This window comes from Elgaria multicarinata, chromosome 8 (genome assembly GCF_023053635.1).
Source record: "Elgaria multicarinata webbii isolate HBS135686 ecotype San Diego chromosome 8, rElgMul1.1.pri, whole genome shotgun sequence".
Lineage (NCBI taxonomy): Eukaryota > Metazoa > Chordata > Lepidosauria > Squamata > Anguidae > Elgaria > Elgaria multicarinata.
The window spans coordinates 55638041-55657441 of NC_086178.1; the positions used below are offsets into that span (position 1 = coordinate 55638041).

The 19401-nt window shown below is 46.7% G+C and overlaps 1 protein-coding gene across 2 annotated transcripts in view; it reads left to right on the plus strand.

Moving 5' to 3' along the window:
- The window catches only part of CRTAC1 (cartilage acidic protein 1), a 43609-nt gene extending 27583 nt beyond the window's left edge, over positions 1–16026 (plus strand). The window contains exons 12-16 of one of the 2 annotated variants that reach the window (XM_063132488.1): positions 532–680; positions 6228–6270; positions 6493–6636; positions 14838–14963; positions 15633–16026. In XM_063132488.1, the coding sequence (XP_062988558.1) occupies positions 532–680; positions 6228–6270; positions 6493–6636; positions 14838–14963; positions 15633–15796 (626 nt within the window). In that variant the 3' untranslated portion in view covers positions 15797–16026. Of the gene's footprint in view, positions 1–531; positions 681–6227; positions 6271–6492; positions 6637–7941; positions 8301–14837; positions 14964–15632 lie in introns of those variants that run through there. The other variant, XM_063132490.1, reaches the window with a different exon arrangement.
- Positions 16027–19401: the final 3375 nt, after the last annotated feature.

A 19401-nucleotide genomic window follows, 5' to 3' on the forward strand; every position in this document is an offset into this window, starting at 1 on the left:
ATCCCCTTATGATCAAGCGCACAAGGGGCTCTCACAGAAGTTCCCAGAGATCAGAGCATTCCCAGAAATGAGCGCACGCATTGCAGGGAGGCCTTGGTTGCCCCCTCCAGCTGTTCCCACAGAAGGCACCGCGTATCTCCACACCTCATTACTCTTCCACAGCCCTGAGGTGGCCCAACTTAGTGGGGCATGGCCAGGCCAGACTGGGCAGTGAGTCGGGAAGCCAAGTGGCTCTGGGAGTCAGAGGGTCCATGCACCAGAATGCCCCCCACATCCCCGCTCACAGCTGGCATTTTGCCTGGGAGCTGTGCTGGTCTTGGCATAGAGCAGCTGGCCGAAGGACATGATCCCATCACATCCCCAGTTCTTTCATTTCTGTAAGAGGAGGTTGTTAAAATGGGGGAAGAGGGAGGAGAGGAGAGGATGGAGCACTCCGTGAGAGAAGGATGGTTTGGCAATGGCAGTGTGGCTCCCTGAGTGGGCTGCTGATCTCTCCTTAGCTCAGCTCTGCATTGCTCTTCTTCCCTGCAGGACAGGATGAGCCCAGCAGCCTGGAGGTGACCTGGCCGGATGGTCGGCTTATCAGCCGCACTGTGGGGAGCGGCGAGACCAATTCCGTGCTGGAAATCCCCTATCCCCAGGACACTCCGGGGTCACCCCCTATCATACTTCCTCTTGAGGTAAGCCCCATCTTTGGTAGCCAGTGATTTGGAATGGATCCCTGCAAAGCTCCCCCTTCAAGCCACTGTTCTTTTTCGTGTCCTATTGGGAAAAGAGCCACATAAAGTCCAGATGGAAGCTCTACGCTCCACGAGTTAAGGGGGTGTGTTTTGTTTTTGGTCCCATTACTAAGGCAAATGGACAACCTAAGCTTTTTTCCCCCCTGTATGAGGAATGTCAATAATCATTGTAATCGTTCCTGCCTCTAATAATCAGCTCAGTGCCCTCATGCCAAAAGAAACAGAGCCCAAGTGAGGCCACCCAGGGACAAGAGGGTGGTATCTAGGGTAACCATATGAAAAGGAGGACAGGGCTCCTGAATCTTTAACAGTTGTATTGAAAAGGGAATCTCAGCAGGTGTATGGGGAACCTGGTGAAAATTCCTCTTCACCACAACAGTTAAACTTGCAGGTGCCCTGCCTTCTTTTAAATCTGGTCACTCTAGTATAGCTCCTGCACTTTAATTGTTGTGATGAAGAGGGAGTTTCACCAGATGCTGTATGCATACAAATGACACCTGCTGAAATGCCCTTTTCTAGACAACTGTTAAAGATACAGGAGCCCTGTCCTCCTTTCCATAGGGTCACCCTACCTCAGCCCAGTGAGGACTGAGTATGTCGCCAAGAGCTAGAGAATGTTGATCCCCATTTCAGAAAAGCGATGGGAGAGGTGTGTGTGTGTGTTGTGCGTTGGCCTGCTTGAGCCCCTTGCAGGTGATATCATGCCAGAAAAAGGCATGGCCAGCTGGAACCCTGACCAGGAGCACTTCTCCTAGCAAGTAAGGATGTACTGCACTATTTGGTTGCAAGTTCCACTTGTTCCCTCTAATACACACTTAACTACGTGAGAGTTGGCTATCAGTTTCAAAGTGAAAAGGGGCACCCAAAAATAAAGAGAATCCAATGTTAGTCTAACTTAAGTCCCATTCATTTCAATGGGTTTGTCTAAGTAGGAGTAACACTGCGTACAACTCATGGCTTCCCAATATACATTTGGGGCACCATTGGTATGTAGAAGTGCATATGTTTGTGAATTAAAAGGGAATTATTATTTTTTAAAAAACACTACCCCAAATGGCCTAACTGGGACTGGTGAGCTTATGCAATGTTGATGGATGCTGAACATACAGGAAGAGAGCAGGGAGATGGTTGGAGAATCTAAGCAGCCTTCCCCAAACTGGTGCCCTCCGGATGTGTTGGACTAAAACTCCCATCATCTGCAACCATGCCGGCTCAGAATGATGGGAGTCCAACACATCTGGAGGGCACCAGCTTGGGGAAGGCTTGTCTAAAGAAATCAGAAATCAGGCAGGCTCAAGAATCAAGTCTATGGTTAGGAACAGTTTGAGACACAGATTTTGTGTGTTAATTGAAAACATGCACAATTCACCCTCTCCCTCTGGAAGGCAGGGTGAGAGGGGGAATTGACCTGCTGAAGGCCCTGGATGCATATAGTAAGTATCAGGGTGGAAGGGCAGGGGAAGAATCGGGGAGGGGGGAGCCTTCCTCATCTCTAGAACTCTGAGCATTCGACCCCTTGCTATTTAGCTGTAAAATACTCAGGTTTGGGGCTAGCTGCCCTCTAGCACTATAAAACCACAGCATGTGAAAGTCGGGTGGGGGCAGGTGTCCTTTCTCCCTTCCCCACTCACACGTAGAGCTCCATCACATGGGGAAAATAACGTTTGCTTACCGTCGCTTCTCCACCCAAGCATTTGACCCCCATTAGTTCCTCTTTCGAAAGAGGAAGTAAACAACCTGCATGTGGCTCATTCATTGGGCCGTTTTGATCATGCTGCTTCTCCTGCACACAGCAGGAGAGAGCAGCAACTTCTGTCTTTAAAATAAATCTGAATTACTGGGGTGTGTTGTTGTTTTTTGTGGTGCAAAGAAGGCTAGAAGGGGTGGGAGGTGCACGGGAGGCAGATGACATTTCGGAGTGTCTGGTAACAAGCGTGGAATAAAACGCTTGTCTGATGGACAACCTCCCACTAGAGGCTGGTGGCTCCAAGGTCAATGGGGCGATAAATCCACTTTGGGTTTCAGTCAGAACTCTAAAGGAGCTACCCAAGGTTCCACATGTGACTTTGTATTGCTTTCCTTTTTTCCCTTCCATTTTTAAAATTTCAAGGTACTGTACCAACAATGTACAATAAACACAAAATAAAAGAATTATTCACTCTGAAGGAAAGGAAGGAGAAAAGTATACGTTATAACACATTTTCTACATAACATAATTTATAACATGGGGATGTGGGGGTGGGAATATAACACTGGACCCTCTCTTGAAACTTGTCATTCCAAAGGTTAATAGACAATGACCATATTTGTACAAAGATATCATTTTGTGGGTTATATTGCCCTCTTGTGAAATAAGTTAGTTTTGTGAGAAGTTTTGCTATATCCCATATTTCCCTGAACCATTCTGTAGGACTTGGTGGTTTTATTGCTTTCCAATGTTGCTTGATACAAATCTGGATTATTATGGTGCATTTAGTTTAGTTTATGAGGGGCCTGTTCAGACAACACTTCAGGTTCTGTGGTTAACAAAACTGTGGTTCTACGGGGTTAGCACTAACCACAAGCTGTGCTGTCGCACACAACACTTTAAGCCATGGTTAGAACCGTTAACCCTGCTGCAGACAGTCCAACTATGGTTAGTGAGTGGGCAGGGTTTAGCAAAATGCATTGCACAAGACACCTTAACCCTGCTGTTTAACCAAAACCCTTAACGAGCAGGGTTTAACGTGTCTTCTGAACAGGCCCAAAGGTGTCAAATACCACTGATCAATTAATCTTTTTTTAAAAAAAAAAATCCTGTAGGTTTCTGCTTAGGAGGTTAGCTGTTGTGTTACTTCATATTTCTAAAAGTGCTTGTGTGTGCTAGGAGCTGTATAAAATACACAAATCAGCAAGGACCCTGACATTTTCCAATTGGGGTGAGCAACCTGTGGCCTTCCAGATGTTTTGGCCTATAACTCCCATCAGCCCTAGTCAGTATAGCCTGTGTGTGGGGATGATGGCAGATGTAGGCCAAAATACCTGGAGGGCAACAAGTTGCCCACCCCTGTTTTAAAAGGAGAGCAAAAGGGAAAGTTCATCAGATACTAGGACGAACACATAAATAACAGGATTAAAGAGCAATCAAGATGAAAAAGCAAGTGACAAAAACAATAACATGACATTAAAGAAGCTGTTGTTGTTTTTTTTAAAAAAGATAAAAGAGTAAGTCAGGCAGATGTCAGAGAGTTGCATCCAGTAATTCAGCTCCACACGCAACTGCAGAATAAATTACCTCCTTTAGTTAAACCAGGTCACACACTGAGCTTTGAAGGACGTTGTATGGTAGTTGTATGTACCTGCTGTATTTTTCTAGGAAGGAGGCATCCCATCAATGTGATTCCACAGCAAGGACGGCCAGGTTGACGTTGTAAAACCCCACTTTTCTCTCTTCGGTCTTGCTCCAACCCACTCCCTTTCCCAAATCCCTTCAAGTCTGTTCCCTTCTAGTGGTCCAGTTTCTGTATTCTGGGGCTCCCTGAATGGTGACAGCAAGATTAAAAATTGATCAGAGTGGCTAGAAGCTGTAAAACTGTTAAAGGGGCCTTGGTGTGAGGCAGATAATAACTGAAGTGATGTTGTTACAAAATGTGCTTCTGTCAGCACAATGGCTTTCAACACTAGAGATGCAGCGGCAGGAGGCAGAACAGGGCTTGGAGAATGCTGCAGCTCTACTTCTTCAGCTCTGGCCAGGGTTACTTCTAAGTGAAGCCATCCGACGTAGACTGCGTTTGCGTTCCCCCTGTTCTAGTTCCTCTGCTGCCTCAATGGGGCAATGGAGATGACCAATAACAGACGGATGAAATTTGCAAATGGAATTTGACTATCCACTACCATTGATGAGAGGGCTGGATATGAATGTGCAGGATATGCATAACATCTTCAAATAATTCAGCCACTGTTCTTCAGATGGGGCTGAAGAACATAAGCTCCATAGCCAAAAGGGAAAGAAAGTACAGGCTACTTAGGTTATATAACCTCACCACTGTTGTGGGAACTGGATTGTGAATTCTCAGCTACGTTCAATAGCAGATTTTGAAGATATTAAAGGGATTTGGATTTGCTTCATGGGAAAACAGGACTGGCAAAATACAGGATTTACTCTGACGGTTAACTCTTGTCTTGCCCCTATCTAGAAAACTGCCGTAGGTACCCTAATGTACATATGGAGTCCTCCACCCACAAGGTGGTGAAGCACCAATGCAGGTACATCCATTTGCACATGTGGATTTGTCCCTTCCATTGAAGTACATGGGGAAGGCCACATGCATAAGGGCTCTATGTACATTGCAAAGCACATAGGGCTCTGGATCTGGGTGGCTTGGCTGTAATTTTACTGCATGTGTAGAACAGGCACAGATGCCACTGCCAGTAGAAGCAGGAGGGGGTTGCACATTAAAGTGCTCCAGCATTTTAGGAGACTGCATAGCACTACTGTAGGCAGCGAGATGATCAGGCACAGCAGCCAGGCAGGAAGAAATGATGAGACAATAAAGAGTTAATCTCAGCAATAAATGGACGAAGGCATGCCAGAGAAATTGAGGGGTTAAGTAATTCTGCAACATCCCTCCCCGGTTTCAGAGAGAAGGATATTAAGGTATGGGAAGTATCCAGTGCTAGTATCCAAGGTTAGTCCTACATAGAGTAGGCCCATTTAAATGAATAGGACTTAAGCATGCAGCTCTGTATGCATGCTGGGAGACCTGTGGAGCCCCACCCACTTTCCCCTACAGCCCAGCCAATTGGGATTGCTGGGGCAGGGGAAGAGGTTTAGCCCTTCCTGTGACGTTTCTCCATCATTAATGGTGGTTGGGAGACTGCAATCATAGAGGAAATTGCTTGGGAGCCAGGGAGGCTTCAACCCTGCGCACTGAGATGTGTGCATGGGGAGGGGGAGGTGTGCATGTGAGGCACACCACACCACACAGTGTGTAGTCCCCAGGGCCCAAACATTGCCCATCTCGGCTTTAGAGTAAAAAAAGAAAGACGTAGCTGGTACCCACATCTTCGAAGTAACATATAGTTAGGGTCTTAGAATTCTGGAATAACACATAAGCCTTTCTCATTGACACATAGGTTGTAGGAAAGAGTATTTGCACATCACAAAATCTGAGAAAAAATAGGTGCAGAGAAGCAAAGAAATTGAGCCTTGGGAAATGACTGGGGAACTAATAACAACCTCCGACAGCCAAAAGCCCTGCCCAGATTCCTTGTACTTTTTAAGCATCCAACAGAAACTTTATGTACACTTTTCAAAACTGACTCTATAACAAAAAGATTCAAAACTGAGAACTACCACATTAGCTACTATATGGTCTGAAGCAGAAATTGCAGACATACAAATTCCCAGACTCCTTGGAAATTGCATCTCAGAGTAGAAACGGTAGAGAGAGATGAGCCTGAAAGGAAATTAAGTGCTGATGACAAATTTCTCTCTTTCCCTCGCAGTGTGGCCAAGGATTCTCTCAGCATGAAAATGGGCGATGTGTCGGTGAGTCCCCTGGCAGGGAGAGGTCTGTGAGTGGTGCTGGGGTGTGATTTCTTCCGCCTGCAACTGGTCTCAGCGGGATAGAGTGGTATCCAATGACAACAGCATGGCTGGATTCTGAGCAGAAAGAAACCACCCAAGTGTGGTGTGGAGAGGCTGTGGGTCATTAGATTTTGTGCTGTCCCGGGCTTGCGTCATGCTCCCTTTCTCTTCCCTTCTTCTTAGATATGGATGAATGTGCTGAATTTCCCTTTGTCTGTCCAAGGGGCAGGCCCATCTGCATCAACACATATGGCGGATACCGTTGCCGCAGCAACAAGCGCTGCAACCGGGGCTTTGAGCCCAATGAGGACGGCACGGCGTGTGTTGGTGAGCGGGGGCTTGGGCAGACCAGAGAGTTTAACTCCTCGCAGAGGCTGAGCTTGGGGTTCACTCCCTAATGGCAGCCAATGGTGACCTGGGTTGGGAAGCACGCGCTCCCTGCATCAGGCAGGGAAAAGTTTTGCTGGGGCTGGCTGGGTGGGTTTGTTTACATCAACACATGAAGGACCAAGGGGGTGGGGAAATTCTAGTGAAGTCCTGAGTTTCGAAGCACAATGTCTTTAAGTCAACCAATGAGAAGACGGTGTAGCTGGGCAATATAGCCAGGGGTGTAGCGTAGCCAGGATTGCAGGGATGCAGTTCCAGGACCCTTTTATTAGCAGGGATGCTGACATCATCTGCCTACCCCACCCCCACCCCTAGACTTCCTTGTTTCCTCTGAGCTAAGTTGACATCCTCACAGTACTAATGGGTTTTCCCAGCAGCAAGACAGTTTTCCCTGGTATTTAGGGGTGGCTTGGTCTGAATGGGCAATAGACAGGAATACTGGAAGCTGTAGTCCAAAACATCTGGAGGGCATCAGTTTGGGGAAGGTTGTAATAGATCTCAGGCCAAACTAGGCATTTGGCATCAGCCATGTGTCTGGAGAACTGTAATAACTGCTGAACAGCTGCAAAGCGGTGGGAGGAGGATGCCATTTGTTGGGGGGAATTGGCAAGTGGGGGAAAGGATGCTTAATGTTTCCCCCAATTGTTTTCCTGTGTATCCGTCTCTCCCAGCCATTTCCTGGCTATTTGATGGCAGTTGGGGTTTCCAGGCCTTTTTCTGTTGCCATGAAGGGCTAGTGTCCAAGGTGGGCAAGGCTGAGCAACTGCTGGCAAGAGCCCCCTAGACTTGTTCCCCCTCCTCAGCATTGCCACCTGCTTCTTCACCTGCCTCTTGCTCTGGCCCAGACAACAGTGGTGGTGAGAAGGAGGAGCAGCAGGTGCCCCCTGCCTGCCTGCTCACTGGCCCTCTGCCTGTCAAGCAAGGAAGCAGGAGCAATGAGGAGGAAGCAGATGCTAGTGACAGTGTTGGTGAGAAGGTAGACTCATTGAAGGAGGAGACCCTCTGAAGGTGTCTCCCCATGGGCCCTTTAAGCCCCAGAGATGACACTGCTGCCAAGCATTTGGTGCAGCCCCTGCCCCTCTATCCTGAAGATCTCCCTCTTGCCATTTGTCACTAACGTGCCCTGTCCTTCTCTCTCTCTCTCTCTCTCTCTCTCTCTCTCTCTCTCTCTCTCTCTCTCTCTCTCTCTCTCTCTCTCCCTCCCTCCCTCTCTCTTCCTATCTTTCTATTTCCCTCTGTGTGCAGCTCAAGTGGCCTTTTTTGGTGGATATCCTTCTTCGGGGAGTTGGCTGGGTCCCACCTTGCCCTCAGCCCCTCTCCTTCCGCTTTGCCTCGGACTCTGCTTCCACTCCTATGCACTTTAAGCCTTGCCAATAAAGGACAGAAACAGCCTTTATGGATGAACTGGCCTCCCCTGTACTTCTTCCCCCTACTTTCTCTCATCCAGTCTTCTCATGGTGGTCTCTGGGAACATGGACTGAGGTGGGGGCAGCCATCTTCGCAAAGGGCACGACACAGTCCAGCTGATGACACTGGCACTAGTGACACACCCCTTGCATGTTTTCTGAGAAAACAGACAGGGCAGCGGCCCCCCAGTGCTTTGTCTCCTCAGTGTGGTGGCCATCTTCCTTGGAGCTTGCCTTTAACCAAGATGGCGGCTCCTGCTGGTAGTTCCTTGCTTGGTTAAAATCAATACAGTTACCCTGTGCCTGCTGGTTTGGCCTGTGACATGATTGCTTCCCTTCCCTTCTCCTTCTCCTTCTCCACCTCCTCCTCTTCCTCCAGCCCGACTGGACCGGGATTCACCTCTGATCTCGTTTGCCAATATGTGTCTGTAGTTTGAATCCGCTCTGTCTTCCAGCTGGAGAATCCCCAACCCACCCAATAAACTCTACACTGTCTATAAGCACCTGCTTGCAGCTATGCTTGGGGTGTGGGTGAGGTTGGGGACAACAACAGCTCATATTCAGAAGTAGGCCAGAATGAGGTGGGGCCAAACTGCGTGCCTGTTTCCTTTTGCAAGAAACATGTGAGCTTCTACGGGTAGTGGTTATCTAAAGCTCTAGCAGGGTAGAAGGATGGGAACATTTCCATGAAATATTGATTGCGTAGGAGGAGGTGGTAGTGCCGTTAGGTGATGGTAGACCCCGAGCTTAATGGTTTTATGCCCACCCATCCCCGCCCCCACCCTTTAGACCACAATGTGTATTATTTCACTCACATCAACATGTGGTGAGCCAGCCCTGCTGTATCTGGGTCCTCTTCTGCTCATTCTGCTGAGTGGCGCCCTGGGCTTCCTACCTTCATGGCACCACTGGTAGCAGGAGGTTCCAGTTTGTAAGTTGGCTGCACTTTGCCCATTGGCCTCCACTGTTCCTTACACAGAGCAGCATTGTGCCCTTCTGCTATTTAGCAGCCCAAGTGTCTGAGCTGAAGCAATTTCTTCCATATGCAAGCAGCTGTACTAGAATCCTAAAGCCATATAACTTAGCAGGTCATCGCCAAGCACGCAGGAGGAGTGCTTCGTATCAAAGACTGTTGTGAGGCAACGTAGGGGCTGCTTCACATATCACATCGTAAACACATTTCAAGCATGGGCACTATCTGTTGTACCATGACCCCCTAACTTTGAAGGAATGCAAACAATGCACAATGGGCATATGCCAGGGAGCCATGATCAGCCATAGTTTCCACTTTGTGCTCACAGATGTGCATTTCCCATTCAAATGTTGTTGTGGTCTTGTCTCGGACACACTTGGATGTATTGTGTGCAGTGAAGAAAGCCCAGACGGCTCAAGCAAATGCCTTGTGCCACGTGTCAGAGGAGAGAAGGGCAGGGGAGGCAGAAATCCTACAGGTACCAACCAATGTAAACTGGTGGGAAAAGCCTTCCCAAAACATCATATGATCTGTTAGTCCCCGAGTTTACAGGAAGGACTGGTCTAATAGGTTTTCCCATGGAGTAAATTTTCTTCTTCTTTTTCCTTTAAGTAAAATTAGTAGTGATGGATCCAAACATCATCCAAGTACAGCTTTGTATATGAATCCAGATCAGCTCATATTGCAATACAAGGCACGCACTATAACCCTGGAAGTTCTTATTGTCTCAGATTAAATCCAAACCAGAGACGAACTTCCTCTATTATCACCTCTATCCCATACATCCGCCCACCACCTCTAAGCCCTTCTCACTTCCTTATTATTTTGTGTGCTCCAGCAGTGGAGGAAAGGAGGGGGTTATCTCTCCGGCCCTCTCTGATCCCTGGCATGCTTTGTGTCAGATGCAAGGAGCACTGGGAAAGGTCAATAGTTCTGGGAACTTGCATTTCCCAGTGCACCTTGCATCCGACACACTGCCAAAGCAGCATGGCAGGTATTAGAGTGGGAGCAGCAATGAAGTAATTGTTGGGAAGAAAGCAGCTTTGGGGAGGCAGACAGGTGGGCAGATGGGTGAGGGGTATTCATTGCCATTGTGGGGGAAGGGGAAAGAATTGGATTCTGTCATGTTCCCAGCTACCTAACTGAGGTCACATCAGGGTCTGAAATAGGCTTGGAATTGAGTTCAAGAACACCAAGCTGTTTTCTGAAGGGGGAGTAGGAGATAGTTGTAGTTTTGTAGCTTAATTTTGAGCCTGACTGGGGAGAGTTCATCCATCACTACAAAATTAGTCATTACTTTTCTGATGATATTGAGGAAATAGAAGACACTCAAAATCTTAGGCGAGGAACAATTATTTCCTGACTACACCTGGCCATTTCTGAGACACAAGAGGATGCTTAGAATTCAACACCCTTCATAAGTTTATCTGGCTCTCTTTTGACTAATGCCATTGCTACTCCCTGCTCCAGAGGTACAGCTTCAGAGCTTCATTCCTTGGGTGCTTATAAATCTTCATCTTATCTGCAGGCTTAATGTGTTATTGGAGAACACAAATCTGTCTGCTCTTTCACTGCTATAACTGAAACAATTCTCTCTCCAATATGATATAATGAGTCAAATCAAAATATGATGGGCTCATTTATTTATTTATTTATTTATTTATTTATTTATTTATTTATTTATTACTGCATTTGTATCCTGCCTTTTCTTCCTGTAAGGAACCCAAGGCGGCGTACATAAACCTCCTCCTCTCCATTTTATCCTCACAACAACCCTGTGCGGTGGGTTGGGCTGAGAGTCTGTGACTGGCCCAAAGTCACCCAGTGGGTTTCCATGGCCGAGTGGGGACTAGAACCTGGATCTCCCAACTCCCAGTCCAACACTTTAGCCACTACACCACATCGAGCAGCCTTCCCCAATTGGGAGCCCTCCAGATGTGTTGGGTTACCACTTCCACCACCCACCTACCCAGCGTGGGTGTTGTTGACCAATACATCTGCAGGGAAGCCTACCTTAGAAGAACCTGCTTCTTGTACATTCTGATTTTTGCTTGCAGCCCTTCCACATTTCTGGTGGGCCCCACATCCTGCTGGAACATCCAGTTGGCTACGCACTGCCATGGAGCCCAGCTGCTGAGACCCAGAGCAGCTTTTTCTCTACAACTGTCTCAGCCATACAAAAGGAGCCAAGAGGCTTAGCCGGAGCAAAAGGCACTACAGCAAGTCTCTAACTGTGCAATCCTATGTGTGTCTACTCAGATGTCAACCCCATTAAGTTCAATAGGACTTGCTCACAGGTAAGCACACATAGGATTGCAGCCTAAGTCTGCTGGCGTCGAGAGAAAGCTGAGCCTTTTCACCATTTCTAGAGCACATTGTCCCTTGTTGAGTCCACAAGGAAGACCAGACTCCACTTTATCCATGGCCTGGGTACTAAGGTCCACATTGTATTTATGCTGGGGAGTCCTAAATTGTGTGTCCATAGAGCAATTTTGAAGGGTACAGATTGCATTTACTTTGCCACAGTCTGTACATACTGATGACTCTATCCCACCCTAGTCTCTTCCTATTTCTGCTCAACTACACCACTACCACAACACTGAACATGTACCATGAAGTCTGCCTGTCAACTCTGCATAGGGCTGAGAAAGACTTTTGCCTGAGAGCAGGGTAAACTGCTACCAGTGTAGACAATACTGAGCTAGATGGACCAATGGCCAGACTTGATATAAGGCAGCTTCCTGCATTTCTAGGAGTTATAGGTTTGCAGCAGCAGCAACAACAACAACAACAACAAGGTACCTGCTGTCATCTGAATGTGCTTTTAGGACCATTCAGCTATAATTTTGGACTTACAGTTCTTGCTGTGTGATTGAGCACAGTTGTTCTCGGAATCCCTTTTAGATGGGAATGAAATGGATGGATCTGTTTTAACACTCAGTGTAGGGTCCTAACTAGCATAAGAGGCAGGAAGGAGAGAGGGCAGCAAGAGCTCCAGATGATGGCTGATTATTTATTCATTTATTTTTTTTCTATACTGCTCAGTAGCCCTCCATCTTCTGCACTAGGCAAAGGTTTAAATGGCTTAACAGCTAAGTTCCAAATACATCTTGAGCATGCAAGGAAAGGCTAGACATAATCTTATAAGGATGATTTAAATATAGGACATCCTGTTTTATGGCAGGGAGCGTTGGATTGGTTTATGTCAGGGATAGGCAACTGGCAGCCAACAAGTTGCCTCCTGCATCTTCCCTTGCTAAGTGGGAAGTGGACCATTTCTGATCTCATTACCACTCCCTCCTAGTGCAAAATAGGAGGATACCCTAGCAGCAACTGCATCATATAGAGGTCATGGGAGTACACCCTCCTTTCATGGCAAAAGGGGGCTCTACCAGTCCAGAAGCAATGCAATGCCCCACATTTTGCTTTTTAGGCTTAAGCAGTATGTGAACGATTTTCACATTGTTTCCAACTTATCCTCTTGGCCTCGCAGCAGTGAAAACAGGAGGGATGGGGCTCCTGCTGCACACTTCAGCCTGGAGGATCCTACCTGTCAACACTGTTCAAATGCACAATGAGATCATCATAATGGTGGGGCTCCAGTTTCTGTGGATCTTGGCTGACCAGCCATTAGATGATCCATTGGGTCTTTTCCAGCTCTAAGCTTCTGTGCTTCCTGTGCCAGTTTAGCACATCCTGAGAGGTCTTTGCTCTTGTTCTTCATGGATTCAGGGTAGCTTGTGTAGTTGTATTTATATTATTATTATTATTATTATTATTATTATTATTATTATTATTATTATTGCATTGTAATGCACAGCATTAATTTCATATTCATCATATTCATTACATCAGATCTGTATCTATTCCAAAAGCTAATAAATAGAACCCAGTTTTTCAAAACACTTGAACTGAGTTCATCTGTCCATTGCAGAGCAGTTTATAACTGGTGATTTTATTCATCAGCCTAATAGTCCATATCATTTTTATGGTTGTATTTCTCGAGATAGGATTGGAAAGTCATCAGATCTGGCTGGTTATAAAACTGAGAAACTAAGGTGGACAGGTGATCTCTTTTACAGAGGACAATCCTCTATTTGAAGGTGTCCTCTATTTGAAGGGATAAACTTGTCCAATTCCAGTTTAAAGGTAATGATCTGTAAGAATTATTGCCTATCCACAGTTAACACTTGGACAGTGGGCTGAACAGGCAGACACACACATCACCTAGTCACAGTCTTTCACAGTGTGTGGAGATGTACTATATTTCTATTTAAATTATAATAATTATTTCTAAATTTGCATCTATACATATAAATTAGCATGTGCAAATGACATGCAGCCCAAAGTTCTCTTTTTATTTTTTATTTTTTGCAATTCATAGGTGGCCACCCTATGAAGAATGCACACATGCATATACAAATGCATGTATACACACATGCATATGCAGGGATGCACCCAAGATGTTAAAGTTATGTTTTCCACGTCATGGGAGTATGTTTGTATCATTCTAAGCCACGTATATTTATGCTCAAATGTGTTGTGAGTATTGCATGTGTGAATGTGTGGGCTATGTATCTGGATTGTATAATGCACCTAGTTCTAGGGAAAGGAGCTATTGGGGTGGGATGGTTCTTGCGTCATCCTTCCCAGACCTGGCAGTAGCAATGAGACACTTACAGCTGGAATGGAGTCTGGAAGCCTTACCTGCTGCATCGACACATTACTCTGCTCCAAAAGAGAACAGAAGAACTCAGATATTAGACATCTGGGCAGTGGTGCCATGGGGCCTCCGTGAATCATTGAGCAGGGAGACATCTCACTTGGCCAACTAGGTCCAAGAGCACAACCTACAGAGTGTGACCAAGCCATGATTTGTTTGTTTCCTACTACAAGGTAATGTCAGCAGTGAGGTGGCTGCAACACTCAGATATGGTTCCTGCGCCCTCTAAAGGGCAGAAGTAGGATCAGAACAGCTGGTTGCAAGCTTCACCACACAGGACAGGAAATGTGAGAAAGAGCATAAGGGATAAGGAAAACGTGCCCTACTGATGTTGTTGGGCTCCAGCTCCCATCAACCCCAGACAGTATGGCCAGGGGTTGGAGATGATGGGAGTTATAATACAAAAACATCTGGAAAGCTGCAGGCTCCACACCTGCACTACAGGTCCATGCTAGGGCAAGGGGAAGAATCCAGCCAATGGAATCGAATAATGGCCTAGTAGTGTCCTGTAGACAGTAACCCAGCACTAGGGTTGTACTCAAGGGGTGAGTGTGACAGCCATGTTTGCCCTGCTTAAAGAATGGGAATGGTTTCCTTGCAGCTGGCCAGGGTTTGCTGCTCAAATTAGGTGTGCATAGTTACACAATCCTGGTCAGTTTCATTCTATTCAAGTTTTAGGGGTTGGGGTGGTTATGGGTCTTCAGATCACATTTTTACAAGATTGACTCTGAGGATACCAGGGCAGGATCTACATTACTGCTTTTAACGGTTTATAATGGTTATTATAACTGTTCAGGCCCAGGACACATTACGTATACCGTTTTCATAACTTTTTAAAGTGTTATATCCTGCTTGGTGTAGATCAGGCCCAGGAGTGGGAATTCAGCTAGATTTCCTGCATGGGGCAGTGAGGCCAATGTAGACAGTAGGCTATGGGGTGCCCATAGGGTTCCTCATCAGGTTGGTGGTATGTGTGTGAACACAAACACTCCAGCCTACTGCTCACTGTGATCACCTATAATTCCTCCTCTCTGCCCAGACATAGACGAGTGTGCCAAAGGTCTGCACAACTGCAGCCACATCTGTGTCAACACTCGGGGTGGGCACTCCTGCCACTGCCACCCTGGCTTCAAGACTGTTGCCGGTGATGCCAACAAGTGCTTGGGTAAGTAGCCAGTATCTGCTAAGGAGGGCAGCAACTGATGCTCGAAAACCTCTGCAAGGAATGAGCTGGACAAAATAGCCAGGAACATCCGTGATGTGCTGTAGCATCTCCTCTTCTAGGTCATGCTGGGATGTCCCTTGGCACAAACGTATGGAGGACTGGGTAGGTGACTGCCCCTTGCAGAGTGATGGAACTGGACTGGAACAGGGCCAGCATCAAGGGTAGACATGGTTGGGGATACTTGCAGAGGGCTCATACACCAACAGGAGCCCCCTAGACTTGCTCCTCCTCTTCACCATTGCAACCTGCTTTTTCATTTCCCTCTTGCTCTTGCCTTGACAAATGGTGGTGGTGAGAAGGAGGAGCAGTCCATGCCCTGGGCTACTTGCTCGTTAAAACTCTGCATGCTATGAGCTTGCTTGACAACAGTGCTGGTGAGCAGGAGACTCCTGGAGGGAGAGGGGCCCACTGAGGGTGTCTTGCCAAGAGCCCTCCTAACCCTGGAGCCACTGCTAGCCTGCAATAAAGATTTGTTCCAGAGAAGGAGATGCACCACATTTTTGATCTCCAGAGGTCTGGTTTTCTTCACTGTGCTCCACGCCATTCAAGCTCCCACTGCTACCTTCTCCTCACACTGGGTGACCCACTCCTCTTCCTTCTGTTTTTCAGATGTGGATGAGTGCAAGGAGAAACCAGCCCCCTGTGACCACATCTGCCACAATGAACCTGGCTCTTTCCATTGCCACTGCCAAAAAGGCTTCTCCCTGGGGTCAGACAGACGGCATTGTTGGCGGGACAGACCAGTGGCCAGAACGTTCTTGCACTCTGCCTGAAATGCATAGCAGGCATTGGAGTGCACTTACTGGCTCATATCTAGCAGGTTGACAGTGCCCAGTTGCTGTGTGGCACAAGTCATCATTTCTGCCTCCAGTTCAAGATTGTCCTTCCATCTCCTCCAGGCTAATGTACCATGGTCTGTTTGGAAACTGGACTCACCCATTCCTTGCTATTCCCACTTGAATCCAAAATAAAGCACGCCCCTCTCTGCTCATTTTATGGCTAATTGAGGATGTGGTAGTTTATGATCTCTGGTATTACTTGGTTCTAGTTCTTTCCATCCTGGCAATGCAACAGTATTCTGCCGGCCTACAGACTTGTCTTTCTAGGGATGAGGACCAGTCGAGACATATATAAACATACCACTTCTGAGTTCAGGCCAAAAATAATAAAAATACAGCATGATCTTATTTCCATTCCTGACCTTGTAACAAGTTACTTATCTCAACATCACCCTCATGGACTGGGAGTCCAAGTCCAGGGAGTTCTCTCCACTTTTACCTTGGAACACCCCAGCCATTTTTTGATTCTGAAATACAAAGGAAATTGGCTCATGAATGTTAGTACTGTGCTAAAATACCAGATTTAGCTACTGCCAGGATGTTACTGCTTATTTTTATAATCAGGTAGGTAATGATGCCTGAATAACACACAACCTGGAGAAATCAGGACTTCGGTGAGGAATCTCTTCTTGTTACTCATTTAAGCCAGAACTTCTAATCCCTTCCAATCTGTTCCCTGCATATTTTACAACAACAAGAGCCCAAGCCTATGTTTGTTTATTCAGATGTAAGTCCCATTGAGTTCAACGGGCAAATCCCATTGAGTTCAATGGGACTTACTCTCTGGCAAGTGTGTAAAGGATTGCAGCCTCTTTTGAATCTGGTCACCCTAGGCAGGGCTCATGCAGCTTTAACTGTTGTGACAAAGAGGAGATTTCAGCAGGTGCTGACTGCATACAAATGACACCTGCTGAAGTTCACTTTTCTATACAACTGCTAAAGATACAGGAGCCCTGTCCTCTTTTTCACATGGCCACCCTAATTGCCACGGAATTGCATGTGTCCAGGCTCTGAGCCTGAAATGAACATGGGTCATGAGTGTCTGGCTAGCAAGTAGCAGTGCTTGGCGTACAATGCCTGATGCTCATCCAGAAAAGTGGCTGTGCTCCCTATTGCTTTCACTTATGCATCATGGAAGCTTACCGGCCTTTGGGCTTTCATGGCCAATGGTCATTGTCTGCACAGTGCAGGCCATTTGGTACACAAGGTTTAGTTCACTGACAGTTGGAATTGGTCTACATGCAAACAGGTTTGCCTTTCGGTGGAACTGAGATAGTTGCACACTAGTAAAAAGAAAGAAAAGAGAAAGGGTGATAACTGAACAATATTACAATTGTAACCTAGATCAGAGCTAACACACAGTCCCCAATTCCATTTCCATCTCTTTCAGGCATCCACTGCAATTTTTCTACTCATTGCAGTTGCTGACTGTTGGTGTTTGTGTGTCTGTAAGTAATGAAAAATTATGTAAATGATGGAGCTGATTGTCAAGAAGCTTAAGGCTGGCAATGCAACATCATATAAAGTTAAGATAGTGCTGTGAGGCCGTCAATCCACAGCACCATGCAAAAACTGTCATGGTGTTGGTGATGTTCAGTGATTATCACACAAAGGATTTCTGCTTGCTAGCGGACAAATCCATAATCCATTTAAGCCAAAACACTTGAATTTAAGCTGCTTCTAGTTATCACATGAAATTAATGTAAGCAGATTGCGCTGAGGAGGCCTATGGGATGGGCAGCTTGATCTTCAAGTCAGATCAGATCAATGCAGATTCATGGTGCTAATACCTTTTCAGTTATGTCACATGATCTTATAGCTTTAATTTAGCATTTTTGCAGTCATTCTGAGCGTCAAATTCTGTACCTTGTTTACAAAATGACAGGGTCATTTGTTATCTTATGTCAGACCAAGGCCCCCATTTCATCTGTTGTATTTCCTCCTGTCACTGTGATCTGTTAGAGAATGTACTGTATCTCCCAAAAGGTCTGGATTACATCATCCTCACATGCATCGACACTCTGTGGTGCAAGAATCTTTCCCCCTTTCCTTAGGAAACCAGGGAAACACAACTCCCATAATTCCCTGGTTCCAACACAAACAACCCTGCAATTTATTTACAAGCAAGTCAGCAACTGAGGGAGGCAAATATGGGTAGGGAGACATTTTTCTCCCTTTCTCATGATACTAGAAACTGGGGTCATCCCATGAAGCTGATCGGTGGATTCAGGACAGATAAAAGGAAGTACTGTTCACATAGCACATAATTAAACTGTAGAATTCACTATCACGAGATGTAGTGATGGCCACCAATTTGGATGGCTTTAAAAGGGGGAGTGAATAAATTTCTGGAAGAGAAGACTATCAATGGCTACCTCCAGTATCAAAGGCAGTAAGCCTGTATACACCAGTTGCTGGGGAACCTGGATGTGAGGATGCTGTTGCACCCATATCCTGCTTGTGGGTCCCTGTTCAACAGCTGGTTGGCCACTGTGTGAACAGAGTGCTGGACTAGAGGGACCCTTGGTCTGATCCAGCATGTCTCTTACGTTCTTATGATGTGCCAGAAGTGATGGCTCCCAGGTTCCAAGTCCTGCTCCTCCTTTATGCTGTTGTCCCAGCTCCCAGGGAAGAGGTCTCTCCAGTCCCTGCAGATCCCACCCCTTATCTTGGCTCTGCTACACATGGACAACAACACACAGCATGTGGGCTGCATCCAGCACTTGGAGGCTGCCTGTGCAGCCTGCTGAGGGGCCCGTAGCCCCCAGTTCCCCATGCCTCTGCCACACAGGGCACACAGAGGTAGTCATCCCAGTGCACCCTGTTTCCCAATTCTGCTGGGAAACTGGGTGCATGAAAATGACCTTCCCTGCACACCCTGTGTACCAACAGAAGTGGGAGTGCTGGAGAGAGGTTGCGAGAGCAGAGTCATCCACATGACCCTTCTCTTCCAGTAAGGTAGCTGCAATGGGGCAGGGCGGAGATTAAAGCCTTCTCCCCACCACAGCAATCTTCAGCAGCATCTCTGCAATGAGGGGAGGTTTTAGCCATCCCAGTGATATTACTGAATATTGTTGAGATGGATGCAAGGTTCATTGCCCACAGTATTCATCAGGAAGGTGTGCTCTGGACTGCAGAACAATTTCCCCCAGTGGGTGGCACTAAACACCACAACATTGGCTCTGAAGGCCTCTGGAGACTAGGATTTTAAAGGCAACTGAGACTTGTCAAGCCCAGCACATCCTCTGGGCTATATTGACAAGGCTGATTCACCTGTCTGCATTTGATTCACATTTGAATCAAATGCATCAAGTCTGCATTTGATCACCCCCTTTAATAACAGTGTCAAATTATTATTGCAACATCGTGCGATACTTGCAGAGGCTCACTTGAGTCAGCTAATGATTAGTTCCCCTTACCCAACACTAGAATCCAACCTCTGGTACATGTAGGGCTGCTCTGTTAGCCTAGTATAGGAAGCTGCATTATACCACCTTGGATTGTTTATCCACCTAGCTCAGATGCCAGGGATCGAACTG